This window comes from Oncorhynchus mykiss, chromosome 6 (assembly GCF_013265735.2).
Source record: "Oncorhynchus mykiss isolate Arlee chromosome 6, USDA_OmykA_1.1, whole genome shotgun sequence".
Taxonomy (NCBI): Eukaryota; Metazoa; Chordata; class Actinopteri; order Salmoniformes; family Salmonidae; genus Oncorhynchus; species Oncorhynchus mykiss.
The window spans coordinates 74,288,858-74,310,829 of NC_048570.1; the positions used below are offsets into that span (position 1 = coordinate 74,288,858).

The window sequence follows — 21,972 nt, forward strand, 5'->3', positions numbered from 1 at the left end:
GGCTATACACCAAGGGAGAGTAATCAATCTGGCTCAATGTTCATCATCACATAAACACAGAGGATCACACCACTTGGCAACCAACCACAGAACGTATACAGTGCATACTGTGGATAGATTTCTGGTAACTACTACAGTGAGGGATTGATCATTCCAGAGGGAGAGGGAGGAGCTCTGAGTCAGTTGTATAATGAGCTGAGCTGCCTGTACTGAGGTCATTTCATGATGGACGATGTGTTTCTGTCTTTTACCTTTCTGACCTCAACATCCATCCTGGGAGGCGTGTCAGTGCCATGTGTTTTCTGGGATTCTGTCAAATTAATCTAAATATTGCTTTCTTAATGTGGAGTTAAGTGCACCCTAAAGTGAAACCCTAAACCTGAGAAGAAACCCTGGAAAGTGATCTGGAGTATCAGGTAAAGCTGTGATGCTAGGGGGAGGAGGAGGGATTGAGGACCACATGGGGGGAGGGGCCATGTGGACATGGTGTGAGGCTCAGGCCCCACCCACTGCCAACACATACCACATCCACAGTCACAGACTTTAGACAGGGCCTGAAGGACTGCGAGAGCCAGTAGTAGTCTAGAAACAGCAGGAGCTGCAGCTCCGGGAACAGACACTCCACATGCTGGGAGCGTGTGTGTGAGACGGAGAGAGAGGGTGAGAGAGGGTGAGAGAGAGAGAGAGAGAGAGAGAGAGAGAGAGAGTGTGTGAGAGAAATACAGTAGGTAGATGTGAGGGAGACAGTAGGTGTCAGAGGGATAGAAACAGAAACAGAAAGAGAGGTTAGGTCAAGAGGAAATAATTGAGGGAAAGTAACAGAGAAAAATGGACAAACAAGACTTTAATTCAATCGTTCCAGACGTTAGATATTTAGAAGTGAACACCGCAAGCCATGAAGAAGAGTGAGGAAGAAATCAACAAGAACCTAACGATAACACAAAAACAGATAGACAAAATCCATGTGAATATGGTTTGGGAATGTTAATCCTGTTTTTCTAGGGCTGCTTGATGTCCTCTCACCTCTCTCTGGTCGTTGTCCAGGTAAAGGTGTTCAGCGTGTTGTTTCTGTCTGTCCTTCCTCCTCCACTGTGCTGGAGCACTCCTCTTCGCCCATCTAACATTCAAACAAAACAACTTCACTTAGAAAGATACGAAAGCCAAATAGCAAAGAGAGAGACAAAACAAACATGTTTTTTTCAGTATTATCAATCAAAGTATGTAAATCAGTCTCTCTTGAGGAGGTGTGATACTCACTTGTTGCTGACGGGTCCAGTGGAGAGCACGTCAGACTGCAGCCGGGGGAAGAAGCCGTGTTCGTAGCGACCCTGGCCAATCTTCATATCCAGCAGGTGGGGATGCAGGGCCGTGTGGTCGATCTTAACCACCCGCATCTCTATGGCCTTCTCTGGGGTGACACAGAGAGGGGAGGAGGATGAGGTACTGTCACAGCAGATCCATTAGCACCAACCGTCATGGAGGATTTAACAGTCTTATGTCATTGTTAAGCCCCTCTGTGAGTGCCTATGAGTCATAGCACTGAGGAGTCACATAGATTCACCACTCCACATCTCATCTCTGACTCCTCACCGCCACACCTCCATGCTGTGAGTTATCATCACCTGACCTAGGGTGACAAAATTCCTTTAATCTTATCAAAATTGTCAGGATTTCCAGAAATCCTGTTTGGAGGATTCATGATTTCCTGCTTATTCCCTTCTGATTCTTCCAAACTGGATTTCTGGAAAAACTGGGCATTTTTGCAAAGTTATTGGAATTCTGCATCCCTAACCTGACCCAACACTCAACATCATCAGCACCAATGACAGCAGGCTACATACATAGTTAAGACTATTACAACGGTGTAGATAACTGTGTAATGTATTAGGTTAGTACATAACTGGCATGCATGCAATGAATCATACAATTACAGAGAGGAATTTGAAATAATTTATAGTTAGAGGATAAGAATTCAACAGCTAAATCCTGTTTCATGAATTATTCCAGGTGTTACTGACTATTCCCATGTGTGTCTTGAAAACATACAAGTATCTTGCACCATCTGAGACAATGATCTCCTAATAGTATAGGTGTGAAAACAGGTCTCCTCCTTTCTTACCCGCCTCGTCGATATTGGTGCAGGTCTGGTACATGGAGGTGCGCAGGGTGGGCGTGCGCACGTTCAGCATGCGGATTTTGTCCACGCGGGAGTCAAACACCCTCAACGTGTGTTCCTTGTCCTCATCATCATGGCAAAGGATCTTACTATCGATGAAGGAGGCGAACATCTGAGTCTCCAGGAAACGGGACAGGAAGGGCAGGTAGGGCTCAGGCTGGTCAGAGAGGAAGGAGGCCTGGAATCGACAAGAATCACATCACAATCACAATCACATCACATGAAGTGAGGTCTCCTGGGGGTCAATTAATATGAAAAGCTTTAAAGAGCATTGAAGACTTCCACTCAAATGAATTTCAGAGTCTGGAGTAGGACAGCGTCCCAAATGCCACCCTATTCCTTATTTAGTGCACTACTTTTGACCATAGTCCTAGGGCCCCTATATAGGCCCCTATATAGGGAATCCCTGATCTCACCTTGTCAAAGTTCTGCATCTGGTCCCTGTTGCTGAACCAGGACTCCTTGTCCTGGCTGGGCTGGATGACAAACACCTCATAGTCGGCGAACATCTGGGTGAAGCGGTTGGCGAAGACCTCTCGCACCTGGATGTTGAGCTGATGCATCTTCAGCTCCTCCTCATCACACTGCACCTTCAGGTTCTTGTTGCTGCTGGCATCCTCCCTCACATCCAACTGGAAGAGAGAGAGGGGGAGGAAACACAGTGGCTCAGGAAAACAGCACAGAAAAATAGAGAGAGTGAAAAAGAAGAAGAAAAAGAGGGGTTTGATGACAGAAGTTAAGAAAGCCATAGAGCAGGGGTCGACAACAGGCAACCGGCAACGGGTGGGCTGGTAATAAAATAACTGTAAAATCACCAAGGTATAATCAAGGTATGAAATTATTGTTATTATCAAATCCAATTAATGTTTGGGCTTAGATGTGATCAACTTGCAGTGTTCAAGTTATTAGAATTATGTTCCGGCCCCCCGACCATCCGCTGTGATAAAAATCGGCCCGCGGCTGAATCTAGTTCCCTACTCCTGCAATAGAGGGTATGGGTTTCTTATCTCCATGTTAGCACAAGCTGCTGGAGCACTGATAGGGGCATGGGGGAAGAAGTCTGAGACGTTTTAATTTATTGACAAAAAAAACTGAAAACCCACACATTCCTCTGTTACAATCAAAGTGTGACACAGTTGCAGATCTCAACATGCAAGAGCAGGACAAAAGGACACAGTGAGTGAGTCGCCTATACATGTACTCATAGACATGAAGATGAGTAATGGCTACGAAGCCCAGATCAGATGGCAGGGATGTGTCCCACTGAGCCCTCCTCTAATTCATCGCTCTACACCACTGATCCTAAATCAGGTGGTTACCTTAATGTGAGACATGGCCACAATGACCCTACCTGAAGCCGTACCCACAAAATGAGGAGCTAAAAGCAGACTATAAGAGCAGGCAATCTTTCCAGAGAAAGCTAATGCTAGCCCCTACTAGTCCATAAGCTGCTTACTCTGGGCTCCTACAGATATGGAGAGTTGGAGGGACCTCCTCTCTGTAGTTAAAAGCTAATTAATTCATTCACTGGTCTGTAATGTGATTCTGCTGAAACATTACCATCTATTACCAACGGCCCTCTGTGTCATGTTCAAACCAGATGGCAATTAGGTTCTGTATGGGCGACAATTTTCTGTTGATGGCAATGTAACAGACTTCCTTCGTCACCAGGGCTGAGCACAGCACACTCGGAGCTAGCCGGCAGCAGCTTACATGGGCAGCTCATAGACTGCCTTTCCCACCCTTAGTCATTTTCAAAAGAGTGTGACAGACAGGCAGTATTATTCTGCATGAATTGCACTGAGTATACCAAACATTAGGACTCTAATATATATGCAGACTATCTATATGCAGACTATCTAGAATAATATGTTCCAGTCAAACGGATGACAGATGACCTGCTCTCACCTTCTCCAGGCTGACCCCAGTCCTCTTGACCAGGGCCTGCAGTCTAGCGATGGTCTCGTTCTCCCTCAGCAGGTAGGAGTTGAGGGCGGAGCTGGCCAGGTTGCCGTTGCGTCTGTCCGTGACCATGTCGGTGGAGCGGAAGCCCCGGTGTTTGGCCTGGCCCTGGCTGTGGAGCGGGTTCCCCTCCGGAGACACACCGAAGGCCAACAGCACCTCGGAGATCTCCTGGATGAACTCTAGCTTGTTGGGGAACAGAGGGAGGTCCTCTGGCAGCTCAATGAAGTGGTTGTCGATGTCCACGAAACACAAGTTGGCCTGGAATGACAGGTGGTCTTGTTTAGTTGTCAATGTAAACATGTCGGTGAAACAGAGAACACCAGAGAGAAGCAAACTGAGTGATAGTTAGGTTCTTGTTATAGCAGAACCATTCCCACTTTGCTCCACTAGGTGGCTTAACGCAGAGCAGTACCAATTGCGGTATAGTGAGAAAAGATGTGGATGACTTCAAGACATTAACCGAAGACAGTAATATAATATCAACAGATATTCTGAATGGGATAAACTACTCTTTTGAATAAGATGAGCCCTGCATTGTTGATCTGCTGCTTTTCATCTGAAGAGTATTAGGATTTAAATATAGAAATGGATGAATAAGGCAATATTGAGATTGACATAAGTCCTCAATTCACAAAATCTCAGGCTTTTTATTCATCATAGCTCTTTCCATTGGACTGGCTGCAGATGTGTAAAAGCTGGTTGCACACACAGCACCCTTCCTCCAGATGTGTAAAAGCTTGTTGCACACACAGCACCCTTCCTCCAGATGTGTAAAAGCTGGTTGCACACACAGCACCCTTCCTCCAGATGTGTAAAAGCTGGCTGCACACACAGCACCCTTCCTCCAGATGTGTAAAAGCTTGTTGCAACAGCACCCTTCCTCCAGATGTGTAAAAGCTGGTTGCACACACAGCACCCTTCCTCCAGATGTGTAAAAGCTGGTTGCACACACAGCACCCTTCCTCCAGATGTGTAAAAGCTTGTTGCAACAGCACCCTTCCTCCAGATGTGTAAAAGCTGGTTGCACACACAGCACCCTTCCTCCAGATGTGTAAAAGCTTCTTGCAACAGCACCCTTCCTCCAGATGTGTAAAAGCTGGTTGCACACACAGCACCCTTCCTCCAGATGTGTAAAAGCTGGTTGCACACACAGCACCCTTCCTCCAGATGTGTAAAAGCTGGCTGCACACACAGCACCCTTCCTCCAGATGTGTAAAAGCTTGTTGCAACAGCACCCTTCCTCCAGATGTGTAAAAGCTGGTTGCACACACAGCACCCTTCCTCCAGATGTGTAAAAGCTGGTTGCGCACACAGCACCCTTCCTCCAGATGTGTAAAAGCTTGTTGCAACAGCACCCTTCCTCCAGATGTGTAAAAGCTGGTTGCACACACAGCACCCTTCCTCCAGATGTGTAAAAGCTTGTTGCAACAGCACCCTTCCTCCAGATGTGTAAAAGCTGGTTGCACACACAGCACCCTTCCTCCAGGCTCTGTGTTGAAGGGCCTTTAGCAGAATTGCTGTGTACAGGAGCAAAGCAACGTGTTTTGATCAACCGTAAAAGCATGGGTAAGCTACAGCATGGTTAATGAGGGCTGTTTGTCCTCACAAAGGAAACACTCTACCCTTTGAGAACATCATTAAGAAGTAAACACAAACCCATTTTATTTAAGAACAATCATTAAGCATGAATAATGATTCATGATAACCATTTAACATTTATCAATGGGTTATCTAAGTAATTAATCAATCATATAAGTAAATTGATAAAATAATTCACCTCCTTCGTGTAAATTTGGTGGAAAAACGACTGTTAATCAAAACGGAGGACAAAAACAAGCCTGAAGAGCTAGGGAACAAGGGATGGTTTGTAATCTGTGTTGTAAGGCCCTGTGATTCTCTCTACAGATTAGCCAATTTCATGCCGTCACTTTGTTGGGTGTATCAGACAGCAGATGGAGATGGGGTTGGCAGGAGTGTCCAGAGGGAAGTTGTTGTTAGTATTCTCAGCACAAACAACATTCACGCATTGCAATCTGATTAGAAATGACTTGTTATCGCTCTGACAGGCTGCATTTAAAGAGGGCTGGGCTGAGGGAATCCAACTAAATGGTTTCAGCTAGAGCTGAATGTTTCCAATTAAAAAAGCCTTTTGGAGAGAAGGAATAGGGAGGATGGGAGAGGAGAGAAAGAAGATAAATTAAAAAGGTAAACTACCCTAGAGAAATAATTACATGCATAAATTTCAAAAATATCTATTTCGATTTGTGTGTGTGCGTGTGTGTGTGTGTATGGGAGTAGCTGTGCGTATGTGCGTGTGTGCAAACATGCGTGCATAGGTGCATGAGTGTATAGGTTACCTCCTGGGGCAGCTCTAGTTTGGTGCGGTCACCCTCTCCGTTGGAGTGTAGGCCCATCAGGTAGGGCACTGGGGCATCCAGGAAGTGCAGCAGTGAGGCGGGCAGGATGGGCACATAGACATGCTGCCACTGGAAAGGGAACATTAAGGCTGTGATGCTCTCGGCCACAGTCATCAGCCTCTGGTAGTCTGTCACACAAACAACAGAGGAGAGAGTCACAAACTGACTGGTTTTATATGGTCACAAAGGCTAAATGTTTTGACACCTACAGTATGCAATGTATTGTAATGTACAGGGTTAAACAGTCCACTCCAAGTCAAGTGTTTGGCATCCATGTAAACTTCCAACCAGTCCTGTTTATCTACATTCCTTCTCTATCAGTCACCACAAGTCTATATTCAGTAGCAGCTAAGTCTTTGCTGTTCTACTGCCAAAATAACTACTAGTTCTTCATTTGGCCTTCTGTTCTCCCCTGTTCTCCCCCCAGAACAGCCCCCTCTCCCCCCAGAACAGGCCCTCTCCCCTCTCTCCCCAGAACAGGCCCTCTCCCCTCTCCGCTCTCCCCCCAGAACAGGCCTTCTCCCCTCTCCTCTCTCCCCCAGAACAGGCCCTCTCCCCTCTCCACAGAACAGGCCCTCTCCCCTCTCCTCTCTCCACAGAACAGGCCCTCTCCCCTCTCTCCCCAGAACAGGCATTCTCCCCTCTCCTCTCTCCCCCAGAACAGGCCTTCTCCCCTCTCCTCTCTCCCCCAGAACAGGCCCTCTCCCCTCTCCACAGAACAGGCCCTCTCCCCTCTCCTCTCTCCACAGAACAGGCCCTCTCCCCTCTCTCCCCAGAACAGGCATTCTCCCCTCTCCTCTCTCCCCCAGAACAGGCCTTCTCCCCTCTCCTCTCTCCCCCAGAACAGGCCCTCTCCCCTCTCCACAGAACAGGCCCTCTCCCCTCTCTTCTCTCCCCCCAGAACAAGCCCTCTCCCCTCTCTCCCCAAAACAGGCCCTCTCCTCTCTCCCCCCAGAACAGAACCCCCCCAACCCTCCCCCCAGAACAGGCCCTCTCCCCTGGTTGGGCCACCTCTCCCAGGACCTGGGCAAGGGACTAAGAGACAATAATACAAATCTAGCCTGTCTGCTGGTGCTCTGACCTTACCTGGTGAACAACAACAGGCCTTTTCAGAGCACGATACCACCCTCCTGAGAAAAACCACAAACAGACACAGGCAGACAGACAAACGCACGCACGCAAACGCAAGGAAGTGTGCTCACGCACTATCAAACACATGATAGTATACACACACACACACAACCACAAACACAAACACACAAGTGCGTGCACACACACAAACACACACACTGCACCACATTATCACACACACACAGGCCTTGCCAACAGCTAATCTAGTCTAAGAGAAAACACACTCTTTAATAGGGTCATTCATCAGATATTCAACTGGGGCTAATCTAATGAGCTTCAGTGTTGGTGTAGTCCTCCACTTGTCCTCCCCTCTGTTGCGCTGCTTTCCACAAGGACTTTCCAAGACGAATAAGGTCATCGGAGCCTATTTGAGTGGTTTGCTAACAGAATGAGAGCTCTATATACGGACTACTAACATGCAGGACAGGTAGGGGAAATGGCAAGCTTCCATTGATCTACTTGGAGAGATGGGAAAAACAGCAGCAAATGCTCATTTCAACGAAGATTCATGTACTGTATGTGGGAAAGACACTGGCCAGGCCAGGGCCTATGTATCTGAGTTATGAATTATGCCTCTATTTTTAGAACAGACTCTCTCCAGTCAGCTAATTTTTAGTATGGGGCATCACTTGCCTCAGCCTATGCAGTTTTAACTAACAACACCCTGTCCCTGCTCAGTGGAAAACTCACAGGTTCACACTCTAGAAAACACTCCTTAGCACACATTCTGCAATGAGCCTTCTGGAGAAAAAAAGGGATGATGTCATTTCCAACCAATCATCTTTACCCTGCATCACTGACTGCATCCTCCTCCTTATCCTCCTGCAAGGGTTGCCTAGCAACACCACAGCATTGCTCCTCTAGCCCCTGACAGATTTATAAACAATTTGCCTTTTCCCTGTCTCCGTAATGGATCCTATCAACACGCCAGCTCCACAATCCTGAAACAATCTTCCTGCTGCACTCCACTGACTCTGATCAACGTCAATCCCAGTGTGCTTCCATGGAAGAAGAATATGCCATTCTGTATAAAACCTCCAACATTGGTCTCTGAACAAAACAATTCCTGATTGGAGCTGATTTATTATGTATAATGCTGTTTCTTTTCACACATAGTGGAAGACCTGTTTCTATCAATTCGGTTGATCTCATTTTTAATTTTTATATGTGCTAAATGACCTGTGTCATATCTAAATATCTCTCATTCCTCCCAAAAAAGTCCTCTTGAATGTGTCCCTATTCACTGTCAATCTCTCTCAGTGTGGGCCTAGGGTTGAACATGAGCAGGGGGAAACAAAGGCCTGATCACAGCACACACACTGCTGCTGCAAAACAGCCTGTTTACCCCAGCAACTCACACCAGCACACCAGATACACACACACACACACACACACACACACACACACACACATACACACACACACACACACACACACACACACACACACACACACACACACACACACACACACACACACACACACACACACACACACACACACACACACACACACACACACACACACACACACACAGGCTAGGCCTGAGCTGAGAGCCCGTGAGGAGAAACTAAGATTTACATAAGCTGGGAAGAACACAGCTTTCCTTAAAGATCCAATGCAGCCGTTTTTATCTCAATATCAAATAACTCCTGGGTGACAATGTTGAATCTTAATGTGATTGTTTCAAATTAAAATGGTTAAAAAATACATATATAAAAATAGCTTCTTAGCAAAGGGCAATGTCTCAAGCAAGAATTGTGCTAGGACTGTCTGGGTAGGGAGGGGAAAACTAGCTGTTATCTGTTATTGGCAGAGAGGTTTGGAACTCTAACTTTATTGGTCTATTAACAAATTTAGCGCATGGTGATGTCACCATGGAAGGCCAAAACTCCATCCCACCAAAACATGCATACATTTCAGGCTGTCTTTTCAAACAGCTCTCACACTAAAAGTCCATTATCATTTTCACCATTTCACAGTATTAATACAAACTCATAGTATGGAAATATATATAAAACACTGGGAAATTGAGTAGTTGACTGCACTGGGCCTTTAATGGAATCACAGGATAGTTTATTTAATCTGCCTGGATAATAGTTCCAATGAACATACCGAAGATCCTAAGCAAAACTGTTATTTCTGATTTCTTCTAAAATGTCAGTATTTCTGTTGAAATATTAAATCACAATCCCTTCTAAAAGCGATGGGGACAATAGACAGAAAACCACAGAAAGTTCAGCAGATCAGAGAGAAAGATCCTAAGTAAGGACTTACGCTGTGAGTAGAGCAGGATCTGGATCTCCAACAGGGCACAGGTAAACAGCTGGAGGACGTTCTCCACACCCAGCAGCTCAAACACCTGGCTGATAGGGAAGTCAAAGAGAGGCAGCTCTGCCGTGCTGGGCCTCTGGCACACCACTGGCCCATACACCCCCGAGAACTTCAGGGAGCGCCCAGCGGGAGGCAGGGGCACCTCGTACAGGATGTTGTAGACGTAGCTCTCCAAGGGGAGGGGTGGGGGCTGGATGGAGGAGACGGCCTGGTGGAGCTGCTGGAGCACCTTCCTGCAGGCCTGGGGGAAGGCCATGGGCGCGATGAGGCAGATGCACTTGGACACGTAGAGCGTGTCGCGGCTGATGTCGTAGGAGTTGAAGCGCTGCAGCCGGGAGATGGAGGGCGTGGGGAGGAGCGTGTGTTGGGGGTGGGGGTTGAGAGGGTGGGGTTGGAGGTGGCACTGGTCCTCGGGGCACCGCGGGGTGGTGGGGGTGTGCAGGATGTCGTATTGTTCAGCATTGTGCATGTGGTACAGGGTCTGCATGGCGCTGCAGATCTGCTTGCTGGTCACCTCCTCGTAGAAAGTGAGGGCGAAGCCATACGTCCGCGAGCCATCCTCCCGAGTGATGATGAAGGAGTGGAACTGAGGCTCACGTGTGTCGGCCTGCGTGCGGAAGGCCAGACCCTTTGGCATACACAGCTGAGAGAGCAGGTAATAGATCAGGTTAGTCGATCAGTAAAATGATACAGGTTCTAATCCATAATGATATACAGATGTAAACCCTGGAAACAGAAATGGGTATAGCTTCAAATAAAATGCACTTTGTGTTAGTTACACATTCCGCACTTCCCTTACCATGCCAACGGCATCCTGGTCAAAGGGACTCCACTCCACATTCTCTGGGTAGTGTGCTAGAACTTTGGATTTAAAGGTTCTCCGCAGTGGACTCTGCTCAAAATTCTCACCTGAAAGAGAGGGAGAAGTAGAGAGACAGAGAAAAAGACAGAAGAAAAAAGAGAGAGCAAAAAAATTCAGGACTCAGGGCCCAAAGAGCAACAGAAGTGCAAAAGGATGCAGAGGCCCAATCAGAAGCAGACTTGAGGCACAAGACAACCCTCCTCACGGGAAATAGGAAGTGAGCACAGTGGTCTGGAAAGAAAGGCTGTATTGCATCATGTAAAGCTGTCAACAGCATCCTGTACTGGGTCAGTGAACGAAAGTAACCGCTGCCAAAGAGGTCAAATAATCAGATAGTAATACTATGTATTGGGTTTTGTTTGTATAAATCTATACAGAAAAAGACAATGCTTGTTGCTTATAAGAAAACAAACTTCTACATATAGAATTACCAGTAAAGTGACAGCTTTTATGGCAATACAGGCAAAGCAACCCGCAAAACAATCAATCAATCAATCAAACAAACCAACACAAATTAAATTGATTCAGATCCACAGTGAAAGCAGAAGTGATGCACACACCAAGACATGATTGATAAGTCATTCAGAGTGGAAGGGGAGAGAACACATTGGCCAAGCAACACCAGCGCTGGTACATGTAGGTAGAACTGGGTGTGTGAGAGGTAGAGACGCAGTGATTGTCAAACAGATTGGCTTGTTGTTCAGTAGCTAGCTTCCAAAAGAGGAGGTGAAGGTAGAGCAGGAGGAGGAGGTGGAGGAAGAAGAAGAAGGAGTAGGAGGAGAGAGGGAGGACCGGGAAGGGTGGAAAGAGGGAGGAAGGACAGAAGGAAAAGTGCTTGCAGAGTTCCCCTCACCTGTACAGAACTGAGTTCTCAGAAACATTACAAATCAACAAAAGGAGAGTGCTGTGGAACAAGGGCGTGTCAGGTTAAAGGAGCAAGCGGAGGTGAGGCCATTCTGAGGAGGGGGGCTGGTGGGGGTTACCTTCATCTGCACTCGCCAATCCTCTGGCCCCATCTCTGAATTTAGTAGCCTCTATATACTGGCATAAAGCTAGACAACAGATAAAACAACAGTAATTAATCACATGGCTACTGCTGAGTACCGCATCACTTCTCAATATGTGTATACACAGCAGGAGTTACTCAGGACAGAAGGGTTCTGACAGTGTTCTCCTATAGGTGAGAGAAACACTGAGGGAACAACACATCCTCTTCATGTGTGTATGGAGGCACAGCGTTTCTGTCAGGTTTAGGTTTCTGTCAAGATTCTGTCTAAACCAGCTGGGTGTGTTTTCAGAGAATGTGTGTTGCTGTAGCAATGCGGTGCTCTCCTCTCCTCTCCAAAGCCCATGATTAATCCCTGTTGTCAATGCTATGCTGTGGATTATGATATTACAGTGAACACACTTGAAGAACTATATCTGTGTGTTATAATACATGAGGGAATATGATCAGGCCTGTGCTGGTTCTGAAGGAAGCAACACAGTGTAACTTACGAAGAATGAGATCATTTAAAAACACCCGAGAGGATTGTGGACGATCCAAAAAAACACACATTAACTGTGGTGTTTCAGAACAAGTGGAATGTGGTAGACACATGGCTATAAAAAAGAGACAAGGGTAATGAACAAAGAAAGTATTTATTAAACAATAAGTTATTCTGAAAGTATTAAAAAATATGTGCTCTGCTGTAAGTCAAAGTTATGAATGACACATTCTTCCCTGTATGGTCATAACAGTGCATTGCCCCATGGAGTCTTGTCTTGAAAAAGGCCTGGCAGCTCAAACATCAATAATAAACAGTCTCCATTCTATACTGTTGTCTTTGTCTTTCTCTAGTCAAAGCTATGAACAAACATGTTCTTGATTGCCTGAGGTAGAAGTCGGTAGATCATGTGTATCCTAAGACAGTCAGTGGGAGATCATAATAAGAATCTCTAGACTGGTCCCTGTGTTCCTTCCTACACTGTCCACAAAGATAGATCAACCTGGGGGATGGATGTTATTCTACAGTACAATTTGCATATACCGCGCCCCTCCATTCCCCCATACACCCCAATGTCTGCCACCCATGACTGAGAAAACCTACATGCCAAGTATAGAGCTTATCTTGACTTCACAGTAAATATGGAATACTTGCTTCTGTTAGTATTTGTCTAGTAGGTTTCTTCAAAGAATAAACTGATGTGTTTTGATTATACTGACTGCTGTTTGCAAGGGCCAATATGTTTTCATTATATTATTATTATACTAACTGCTGTTAGGAATAACCAATATGTTATGATTGTACTATTATTATACTGACATCTTAGCAAGGGCTAATAGTCAGCCCAAGATAAAGTAAATGATCTCCATCCCTGGGGAGTTTATAGCACACCTGCTATCACACAGGTGTCAGTCTGCTGATTCATTTAGTGTTATCCTGATTTAGACACAGAGAAGGAGATAGAAAACCTAGGTCTGCATCTCTCTCCCTGTGCCATGGCTAGGGTCCAGTCCTCCTCCAGTCCGGCTGTCACACACATTATACACCACATTTTAGAGCTGAGGGAGCCTGTGGCTGTGTGGGACGTATGACGTCCCTGAGTCAGGAGATCTGGTCCAATCCAGAGCCTCTCCCAGACCTTCCTCTCTAACCCATCAAATGTCTTTCCTTTCTGTGATAACCCACAAATAGGACCATTTCTGATTGGTCTGACGGGTAAACCTGTCTGGCCTAACCCATCATTTTCCTCACCCACTCACCTACAGTGGGGTGATCCAGTGATGCTGTGGAAAAGAAATCCTCTTTCCTGAGTACTGAGTAATGTGATTGATTCATTGTGTGTCTGCTTGACCATGTTATTCTGCTTATTTTAGCTGGAATTTAGTGACAGCTGAACAAAACTGAAGAATCTAGGTTTCCATCCAATTGGTGACAGATTTTCATGTGAATATTCTAAAATCTGCATAAATAAAATATGCACATTTTCCAACCAGTTGTGTGATGGTTATTATATCAATATTTGCAGATAAAGGCATTTCCACCGCCATTTTGTGCATAATTAATTTGACGGACACAGAAAGATACCCCCATGTCGAACCAACAAATTATCTGACACCATTTATTGTACCAAAACCTTGTGTATCCATCACAGGTGTCATGATTATTTTTATACGGTATAACTTTACTCGCATAAAAACATGGTTTGTGATGATGATGAGGGAAAATAAATGCTAATGCTCACCCTATTTTATTTCACTGTGCGTCTTTGCTGTGATTCAGATTTAAAGGTAAGTGTTGATGTCTCTCTGTTATTCAACCGGGGGTGAGACAAAAATATATATTTTTATGCCCAATGTAGGCTTTGAAAAGCACCAGCAAATAGGCTACCAGTGTGACAAGAGCCGCTGGCTGCTGGTAAGCTTTCTTGACTTGGACATACATTTTTGACAATACATGGCTAACCTTTGTTTAACCAGCAGCTTCACCCATAGCGAGCAGGTGACAGGGAAGAACTACCATTGACCTTTGGGTCTAGGGCTCCTTTGTGTGTCTGCTTGCTCCTCAGGTTGTCCTTGCTCGCCTCAGTTCCTCGTTCCGAGTTTTTCTTTCTCCCAGGCCCACAGTCCCAGCACCAAACCCAGCACCTAACCCCAGGTTTTCCAGCCCTGATATCAGCACGATTTCCAATCCAGTCCCAACACCAACCCGTTTCTTCCTGGTGCCAGCCCCAATACCAGTACCAACCCTGGATACAGAAGTGACCAACCACAATTGCCACCTCCAGCCAGACGCCACCCCTTCCCCTCCCCCAACATAAAGACACAAACATACCGTGAACCATTCCACCAGACTAGGTATTTCTAAACTGAACACCGTGAACCATTCCACCAGACTAGGTATTTCTAAACTGAACACCGTGAACCATTCCACCAGACTAGGTATTTCTAAACTGAACACCGTGAACCATTCCACCAGACTAGGTATTTCTAAACTGCCGGGGCTACACTAAATAAAAATGTCATTCACATTTATATATTATATCCTGTCACATTTTCAAACATTCCATTTATATACTCCAATGGGGCTATATATTTGGGAGAGGTATTTTAAACATTCCATTTATATACTCCAATGAGGCTATATATTTGGGAGAGGTATTTTTAAACATTCCATTTATATACTCCAATGAGGCTATATATTTGGGAGAGGTATTTTTAAACATTCCATTTATATACTCCAATGGGGCTATATATTTGGGAGAGGTATTTTTAAACATTCCATTTATATACTCCAATGGGGCTATATATTTGGGAGAGGTATTTTTATTGCATAAGTAGCCTTGTTTCACTGCCAATTTTTTTTTTTAATCATCTAGTGTTCAGTGAAATAACAACACAATATCAAATACAGGTAGCCTAGTCAAATAATTAACATCCAATCACATTAACCTTTACTCTCTCGCGGGAATTCCACAAACGGTCCGTATGTAGCCAAACATAGCTGCTGCTCATTCCGTTTGCTCCAAAACTGATAAATGGTTAAAAAAAAGTAAGGCCAACATCCATAGACACATACCAGCTCTACTGGTAGTACTACTACGACCAGCAGTACTACACCTGCACCTGTCAACAACACAAGTTGTTCTGCTTCCAAGAGCACATCCAATGTTAGCATCAGTAATTCTACATTTGTTGTTAGCCCAGTTAGCATGGACACTGACAGTTGTGAATCTGATGCAGCCGAAGAGCTACTGCCCCCTTACCCGGGAAAGCACCGAACAACAGACAGGGACATTGGACCATCAAAAAGGGGGCAAATATGATGAGAACTACATTAATTTGGGGTTCAATTATATTAGGAGTAGTGCCTTTCCTCAGCCACAGCGTGTTATATCTGCAAAAGTACAATCTCACAAGTCAATGAAACCTTCACTCTTGTGGAGACATTTAGAAACAAATCATGCCAATTTGAAATATAAGCCACAGGAGTTTTTTGAGTGAGAATTAAGACTAATTTTCAGTAGTAAGACATGTATGAAAGCAACAGATACCATTAATAAGAAGGGGCTAAAACTCGTCTTTCAACCACTCCACAAATTTATTTTTAATTAACAAACTATAGTTTTGGCAAGTCGGTTAGGACATCTAATTTGTGCATGACACAAGTAATTTGTCCAACAATTTTTTACAGACAGAGTACTTCCCTTAAATTCACTGTATCACAATTCCATTTGGTCAGACGTTTACATACACAAAATAGACTGTGCCTTTAAACAGCTTGGAAAATTCCAGAAAATGATGTCATGGCTTTAGAAGCTTCTGATAGGCTAATTGACTTTATTGGAGTCAATTGGAGGTGTAATTGTGAATGTATTTCAAGGCCAACCTTCCAACTCAGTGCCTCTTTGCTTGACATCATGGAAAATCAAAAGAAATCAGCCAAGACCTCAACAACAACAAAAAATGGTAGACCTCCACAAGTCTGGCTCATCCTTGGTAGCAATGTCCAAACGCCTGAAGGTACCATGTTCATCTGTACAAACAATAGTACCAAGTATAAACACCATGGGACTACGCAGCCGTCATACCGCTCAGGAAGGAGACGCGTTGTTTCCTAGAGATGAACGTATATTGGTGCGAGAAGTGCAAATCAATCTCAGAACAACAGCAAAGGACCTTGTGAAGACGCTGGAGGAAGCAGATACAAAAGTATCTATATCCATAGTAAAACGAGTCCTATATTGACATAACCTGAAAGGCTGCTCAGCAAGGAAGAAGCCACTGCTCCAAAACTGCCATAAAAAAGCTAGACTACGGTTTGCAACTGCACATGGGGACAAAGATCGTACATTTTGGAGAAATGTCCTCTGGTCTGATGAACATAAAATAGAACTGTTTGGCCATAATGACCATCGTTATGTTTGGAGGAAAAAGGGCTTGCAAGCCGAAGAACACCATCCCAACCGTGAAGCACGAAGGTGGCAGCATCATGTTATAGGGGTTATAGGGGTGTTTTGATACAGGAGGGACTGGAAAATGGTGCATTTCACAAAATAGATGGCATCATGAGGCAGGGGAGGACCTAACACCTCAGCTCGTGCTGTATGGGGTGGGCCGAAGGCCTAATCCATCGAAGGCCTTCACCAAGTTCTGGCCCACCCTCACGTGCTTGAAGGAAGCACTGTGGTCCTCCCGCAACCTGCTGGTAGGGAAAAGCGTAGAGACCACCCCCCAGGCAGTGGCCATGGTAGGCCACGGAAGCCCTGGGGTGGTACGGAAGGAAGGGGGCCTCGACCCAAGGCGAAGGGTCCCCCACAATACCCTAGGACCCGGCGGCCATGGACTGACAGTGCTGCGGCGCCTAGGGGAGGGATCTCCCCTAGGCGCCGTTTTTATGTGTATGAAATGATATAAAAAATGTATGAGCTGTTTTTAAAGGAAATGTGTTAATAAAACTTTTCCAAAAGAAAAAAAAATTAGGCAGGAAAATTATGTGGATATATTGAAGCAACATCTCAAGACATCAGTCTGGAAGTTAAAGCTTGGTCGCAAATGAGTCTTCCAAATAGACACCATCCCAACCGTGAAGCACGGGGGTGGCAGCATACTTCCAAAGTTGCGGCAAAATGGTTTAAGGACAACAAAGTCAAGGTATTGGAGTGGCCATCACAAAGCCCTGACTTCATCCTATAGAAAATGTGTGGCCAGAATTGAAAAGGCGTGTGCGAGCAAGGACTCCTACAAACCTGACTCAGTTAGACCAGCTCTGTCAGGAGGAATGGGCAAAAATTCACCCAATTTATTGTGGAAGGCTACCTGAAACGTTTGACACAGGTTAAACAATTTCAAGGCAATGCTACCAAATACTAATTGAGTATATGTAAACTTCTAATGCACTGGGAATGTAATGAAAGAACTAAAAGCTGAAATTAATCATTCTCTCTACTATTATTCTGACATTTCACATTCTTAAAATGAAGTGGTGATCCTAACTGACCTAAGTAAGACAGGGACTTTTTACTTGGATTAAATGTCAGGAATTGTGAAAAAACTGAGTTTAAATGTATTTGGCTAAGGTGTATGTAAACTTCCAACTTCAACTGTATATGGTGAGCTACCGAGTGGTTAGGACAGGCAAGCCCCATACTATTGTGGAGGACTTAATTATTCCTGCTGCCGCGGATATGGCTGGGACAATGCTGGGGGAAAAGGACAAGAAAACTATACAGACAATGTCTTCATCAAACAACACCGTTTCACGACGCATCAGTGACATGGCAGGAGATGTTTTGAAACAATTACCGCTTTGCATACAAGCCAGTGAATTCTATGTGTTATAGCTGGATGAGTCAACAGACATGGCGGGCCTGGCACAGCTCCTGGTATATGTCCGTTACGTTTATGGGGGGTCAATTAAGGAAGTCATCCTCTTCTGCAAACCACTGGAAACCAGGACAACTGGAGAGGATATTTTTAAATGACTGGACAGCTTTGTGACATCAAATGGACTTTGATGGTCAAGACATGTCGGTATCTGTACTGATGGTGCAAAAGTCATGACAGGGAGACATAGTGGAGTGGTAACACGCGTACAAGGAGTTGCTCCTGACGTCACTTGGGTACACTGCAGCATCCCCCGAGAGGCTCTTGCTACCAAAGGAATGCCTGACAGCTTGAAAGACGTTTTGGACAGTACAGTGAAAATGGTTACCTTTGTTAAAGCAAGGCTCCTGAGCTCTTGTGTATTTTCTACACTCTGCAATGATATGGGCAGCGACCATGTAACGATTTTACAACATACAGAAGTGCGCTGGTTATAAACTGGAAAAGTATTGACACATTTTTTAAAATTGAGAGACGTTCTTAAGGTTTTCTTTACTGACCATAATTTTCACTTGTCTGACCACTTGCATGATGACAAATTTCTCACAAGACTGGCATATCTGGGTGATGTTTTTTCTTGCCTGAATGATCTGAATCTAGTATTACAGGGACTCTCCTCAACTATATTCATTGTGCGGGACAACATGGAGGCTATGATTAAGAAGTTGGAGCTCTTGTCTGTCTGGATTAACAAGGACAACACACAGGTCTTTCCAGCATTGTATGATTTTCTGTGTGGCAGGCTTACAATAATGGCAAAAAAATAACATTTTAAAGTGGGCTTGGATTTGATTTGATTATAAAAAGCTTGGGAACCTGAGGATTGTTACCTGTTTGATTGTTTCCTGTTTTTGTTTATTGACTGCATTTCTTTTTAGTCTTTTGTTAGTTTCTCATTTCATTAACTTACGTTGATTGATTGCTTATTGTTTGAATTGTTTATTATTTAGAATTTTTAGTAAATTTGATTAGAAATGTTATTTTGAAGAAAATAACAAATGTATTGTGTTTGTTGAACCAGCTAAACAGCTGTTCTTAGCAAACGTGTTTGCCGTTACCTTTCTAGCTAATAGGATATGTTAGAGATTACACTTCCTCTTCCAATTATAATGTGGGGAGGTAAAAATTATGAAAAACGATGTACCAAATCTAGTCAATTTAAAATGTTGATTACTTCTTGCAACAAGGCAACAGTTAACAAGTCGTCCCAGATAAATGATGCAGTGCCCCCCTTGGGTCAATAGAGGCATTCCGTGTGACTAACACTTCAGTTAATTACTATAGCTCAAACCTTTGACCAATCAATGTAATTTTGTAAATTCCGGATCTCTATGGCAAGACACATCATTCACCCGAGTTTAGTCAAAATCGGCCCAGTGCTGTCTGAGATATCGTGTGATTAACGTACAAATGGACAGAGACAGAACCACAGTCCCCTCCCCAATTTCATTGTGGGGGACAATTATCATTCACCTGATGACGTGATATATATATTTTTTGCTAACATATGATGGGTCGCTGGTTTGCCTGGGAGGGGAGGGGGTACCTGGGCAAGAAAATCGTGGCTGTAGAATTAACTGCTTAATCTGCTGTTTACTTTCACGTCCATAGCCTAGAATGCTGGGCTGGAAACTAGGCCAGAATTGTGAACAATTAGATTAGCCAAACAATGGAGTGGTATGTCAACAATACTAGGCACAATCAGACAGGAGACAAACAGAGAGCTCAGAGAACATGGCATTCATCATGCTATCTATCCAGTCATGAAAACCTGGCTACTGTACAACTATAAGTCTAGATATATGTTAATATGAAAATTTGCATATACCCCACCCACTCCCCTCCCCCATATCCCATTGTGTGCAACCCATGACCGAGAAACGTACATGCCAAAGAGAGTCCATATCATGATTTCATAAAGATTCATGGAAAATTTGCTCTTTTAGTATTTGTCTAGTAGGTTTCCTCAGAGAGGAAGCCCCCACAACTATGTTAAAGAATAAACAATGAAAATATGATGTGAACATTAGTAGCCTATATAATGCACCACAAAACACAGGCCTATACATCACTATGTGAGTTGGTGTTATAGCTGGTTTTCATTGTAATATAGTTAGCTCTGAATACTGTACAAGGCAAGGCAACTGATAGCCAAGAAAAAAGTGATCAATTAACACTTGTTTAACAAGCATTTGTGGGTGTTTAAAAGCCACTGTCATGGGCCACTGAATTATTTATTTCTCTGCCAGTAGGCCAGGTACACATGCCTATTCACACACGGTACTGGGTGATGTTTTTTCTTGAGGCTATGATTAAGAAGTTACAGCTCTTGTCTGTCTGGATTAACAAGGACAACACACAGGTCTTTCCAGCATTGTATGATTTTTTTGTGTGCAAATTAACTCAAGCTTACGAACAATGTCAAATGTGATACAGCGAAGCACCTGAATGAGTTGGGTGCGCAATTACGCAGATACTTTCCCGAAACGGATGACAGAAACAACTGGATTCGTTATCCCTTTCATGCCCTGCCTCCAGTCCACTTACTGAAATCTGAACAAGAGAGCCTCATCGAAATTGCAAAAAGCAGTTCTGTGAAAATTGTATTTAATCAGAAGCCACTGCCAGATTTCTTGCGCTGTTAAGACACTGATGTCCTATGCAACCATGTACCTATCTATGTGAGAGTGGATTCTCGGCCCTCACTAGCATGAAAACTAAATACAAGCACAGACTGTGTGTGGGAAATGATTTAAAACTGAGACTCTCTCTAATACAACCCAACATTGCAGAGTTATGTGCATCCTTTCAAGCACAGCCTTATCATTAACCTGTGGTGAGTTATTCACAATTTTTGATGAACAAATAAGGTTCTATATGTAAGACGGTTAAAAAAAGAGCAAAATGATTGATTATTATTATATTATTATTTGTGCCCCGGTTCTATAAGAGCTCTTTGTCACGTCCTACGAGCTGGGTTGTGACAAACACTCACACTCATTCTTATGTTTAATATATGTATATTTTAGTGTGTGTGTGGCAGGCTTACAATGATGGCAAAAAAATAACATTTTAAAGTGGGCTTGGATTTGATTTGATTATAAAAAGCTTGGGAACCTGATGATTGTTACCTGTTTGATTGTTTCCTGTTTTTGTTTATTGACTGCATTTCTTTTTAGTCTTTTGTTAGTTTCTCATTTCATTAACTTACGTTGATTGATTGCTTATTGTTTGAATTGTTTATTATTTAGAATTTTTACTAAATTTGATTAGAAATGTTATTTTGAAGAAAATAACAAATGTATTGTGTTTGTTGAACCAGCTAAACAGCTGTTCTTAGCAAACGTGTTTGCCGTTACCTTTCTAGCTAATAGGATATGTTAGAGATTACACTTCCTCTTCCAATTATAATGTGGGGAGGTAAAAATGCTGAAAAACGATGTACCAAATCTAGTCATTTTAAAATGTTGATTACTTCTTGCAACAAGGCAACAGTTAACAAGTCGTCCCAGATAAATGATGCAGTGCCCCCTTTGGGTCAATAGAGGTATTCCGTGTGACTAACACTTCAGTTAATTACTATAGCTCAAACCTTTGACCAATCAATGTAATTTTGTAAATTCCGGATCTCTATGGCAAGACACATCATTCACCCGAGTTTAGTCAAAATCGGCCCAGTGCTGTCTGAGATATTGTGTGATTAACGTACAAATGGACA

General features: G+C 44.0%; 1 protein-coding gene and 1 non-coding gene across 4 annotated transcripts in view; one reads left to right on the plus strand and one right to left on the minus strand.

The window, feature by feature from the left end:
* dennd5a (DENN/MADD domain containing 5A) overlaps positions 1–21,972 on the minus strand; it is a 59,071-nt gene that overhangs the window by 14,008 nt on the left and 23,091 nt on the right. For 2 of the 3 annotated variants that reach the window (XM_021607632.2, XM_036980958.1), the window contains exons 2-10: positions 11,869–11,937; positions 10,823–10,932; positions 9,967–10,666; positions 6,499–6,686; positions 4,085–4,399; positions 2,593–2,808; positions 2,120–2,354; positions 1,258–1,408; positions 1,024–1,117 (exon numbers count right to left, since the gene is read on the minus strand). In XM_021607632.2, the coding sequence (XP_021463307.2) occupies positions 1,024–1,117; positions 1,258–1,408; positions 2,120–2,354; positions 2,593–2,808; positions 4,085–4,399; positions 6,499–6,686; positions 9,967–10,666; positions 10,823–10,932; positions 11,869–11,937 (2,078 nt within the window). The remainder of the gene's footprint in view (positions 1–1,023; positions 1,118–1,257; positions 1,409–2,119; positions 2,355–2,592; positions 2,809–4,084; positions 4,400–6,498; positions 6,687–9,966; positions 10,667–10,822; positions 10,933–11,868; positions 11,938–21,972) is intronic. The other variant, XM_021607633.2, reaches the window with a different exon arrangement.
* Positions 20,183–20,237, plus strand: LOC118965098. Its single transcript, XR_005052431.1, has one exon. It is a non-coding gene; the product is annotated as a U7 small nuclear RNA (small nuclear RNA).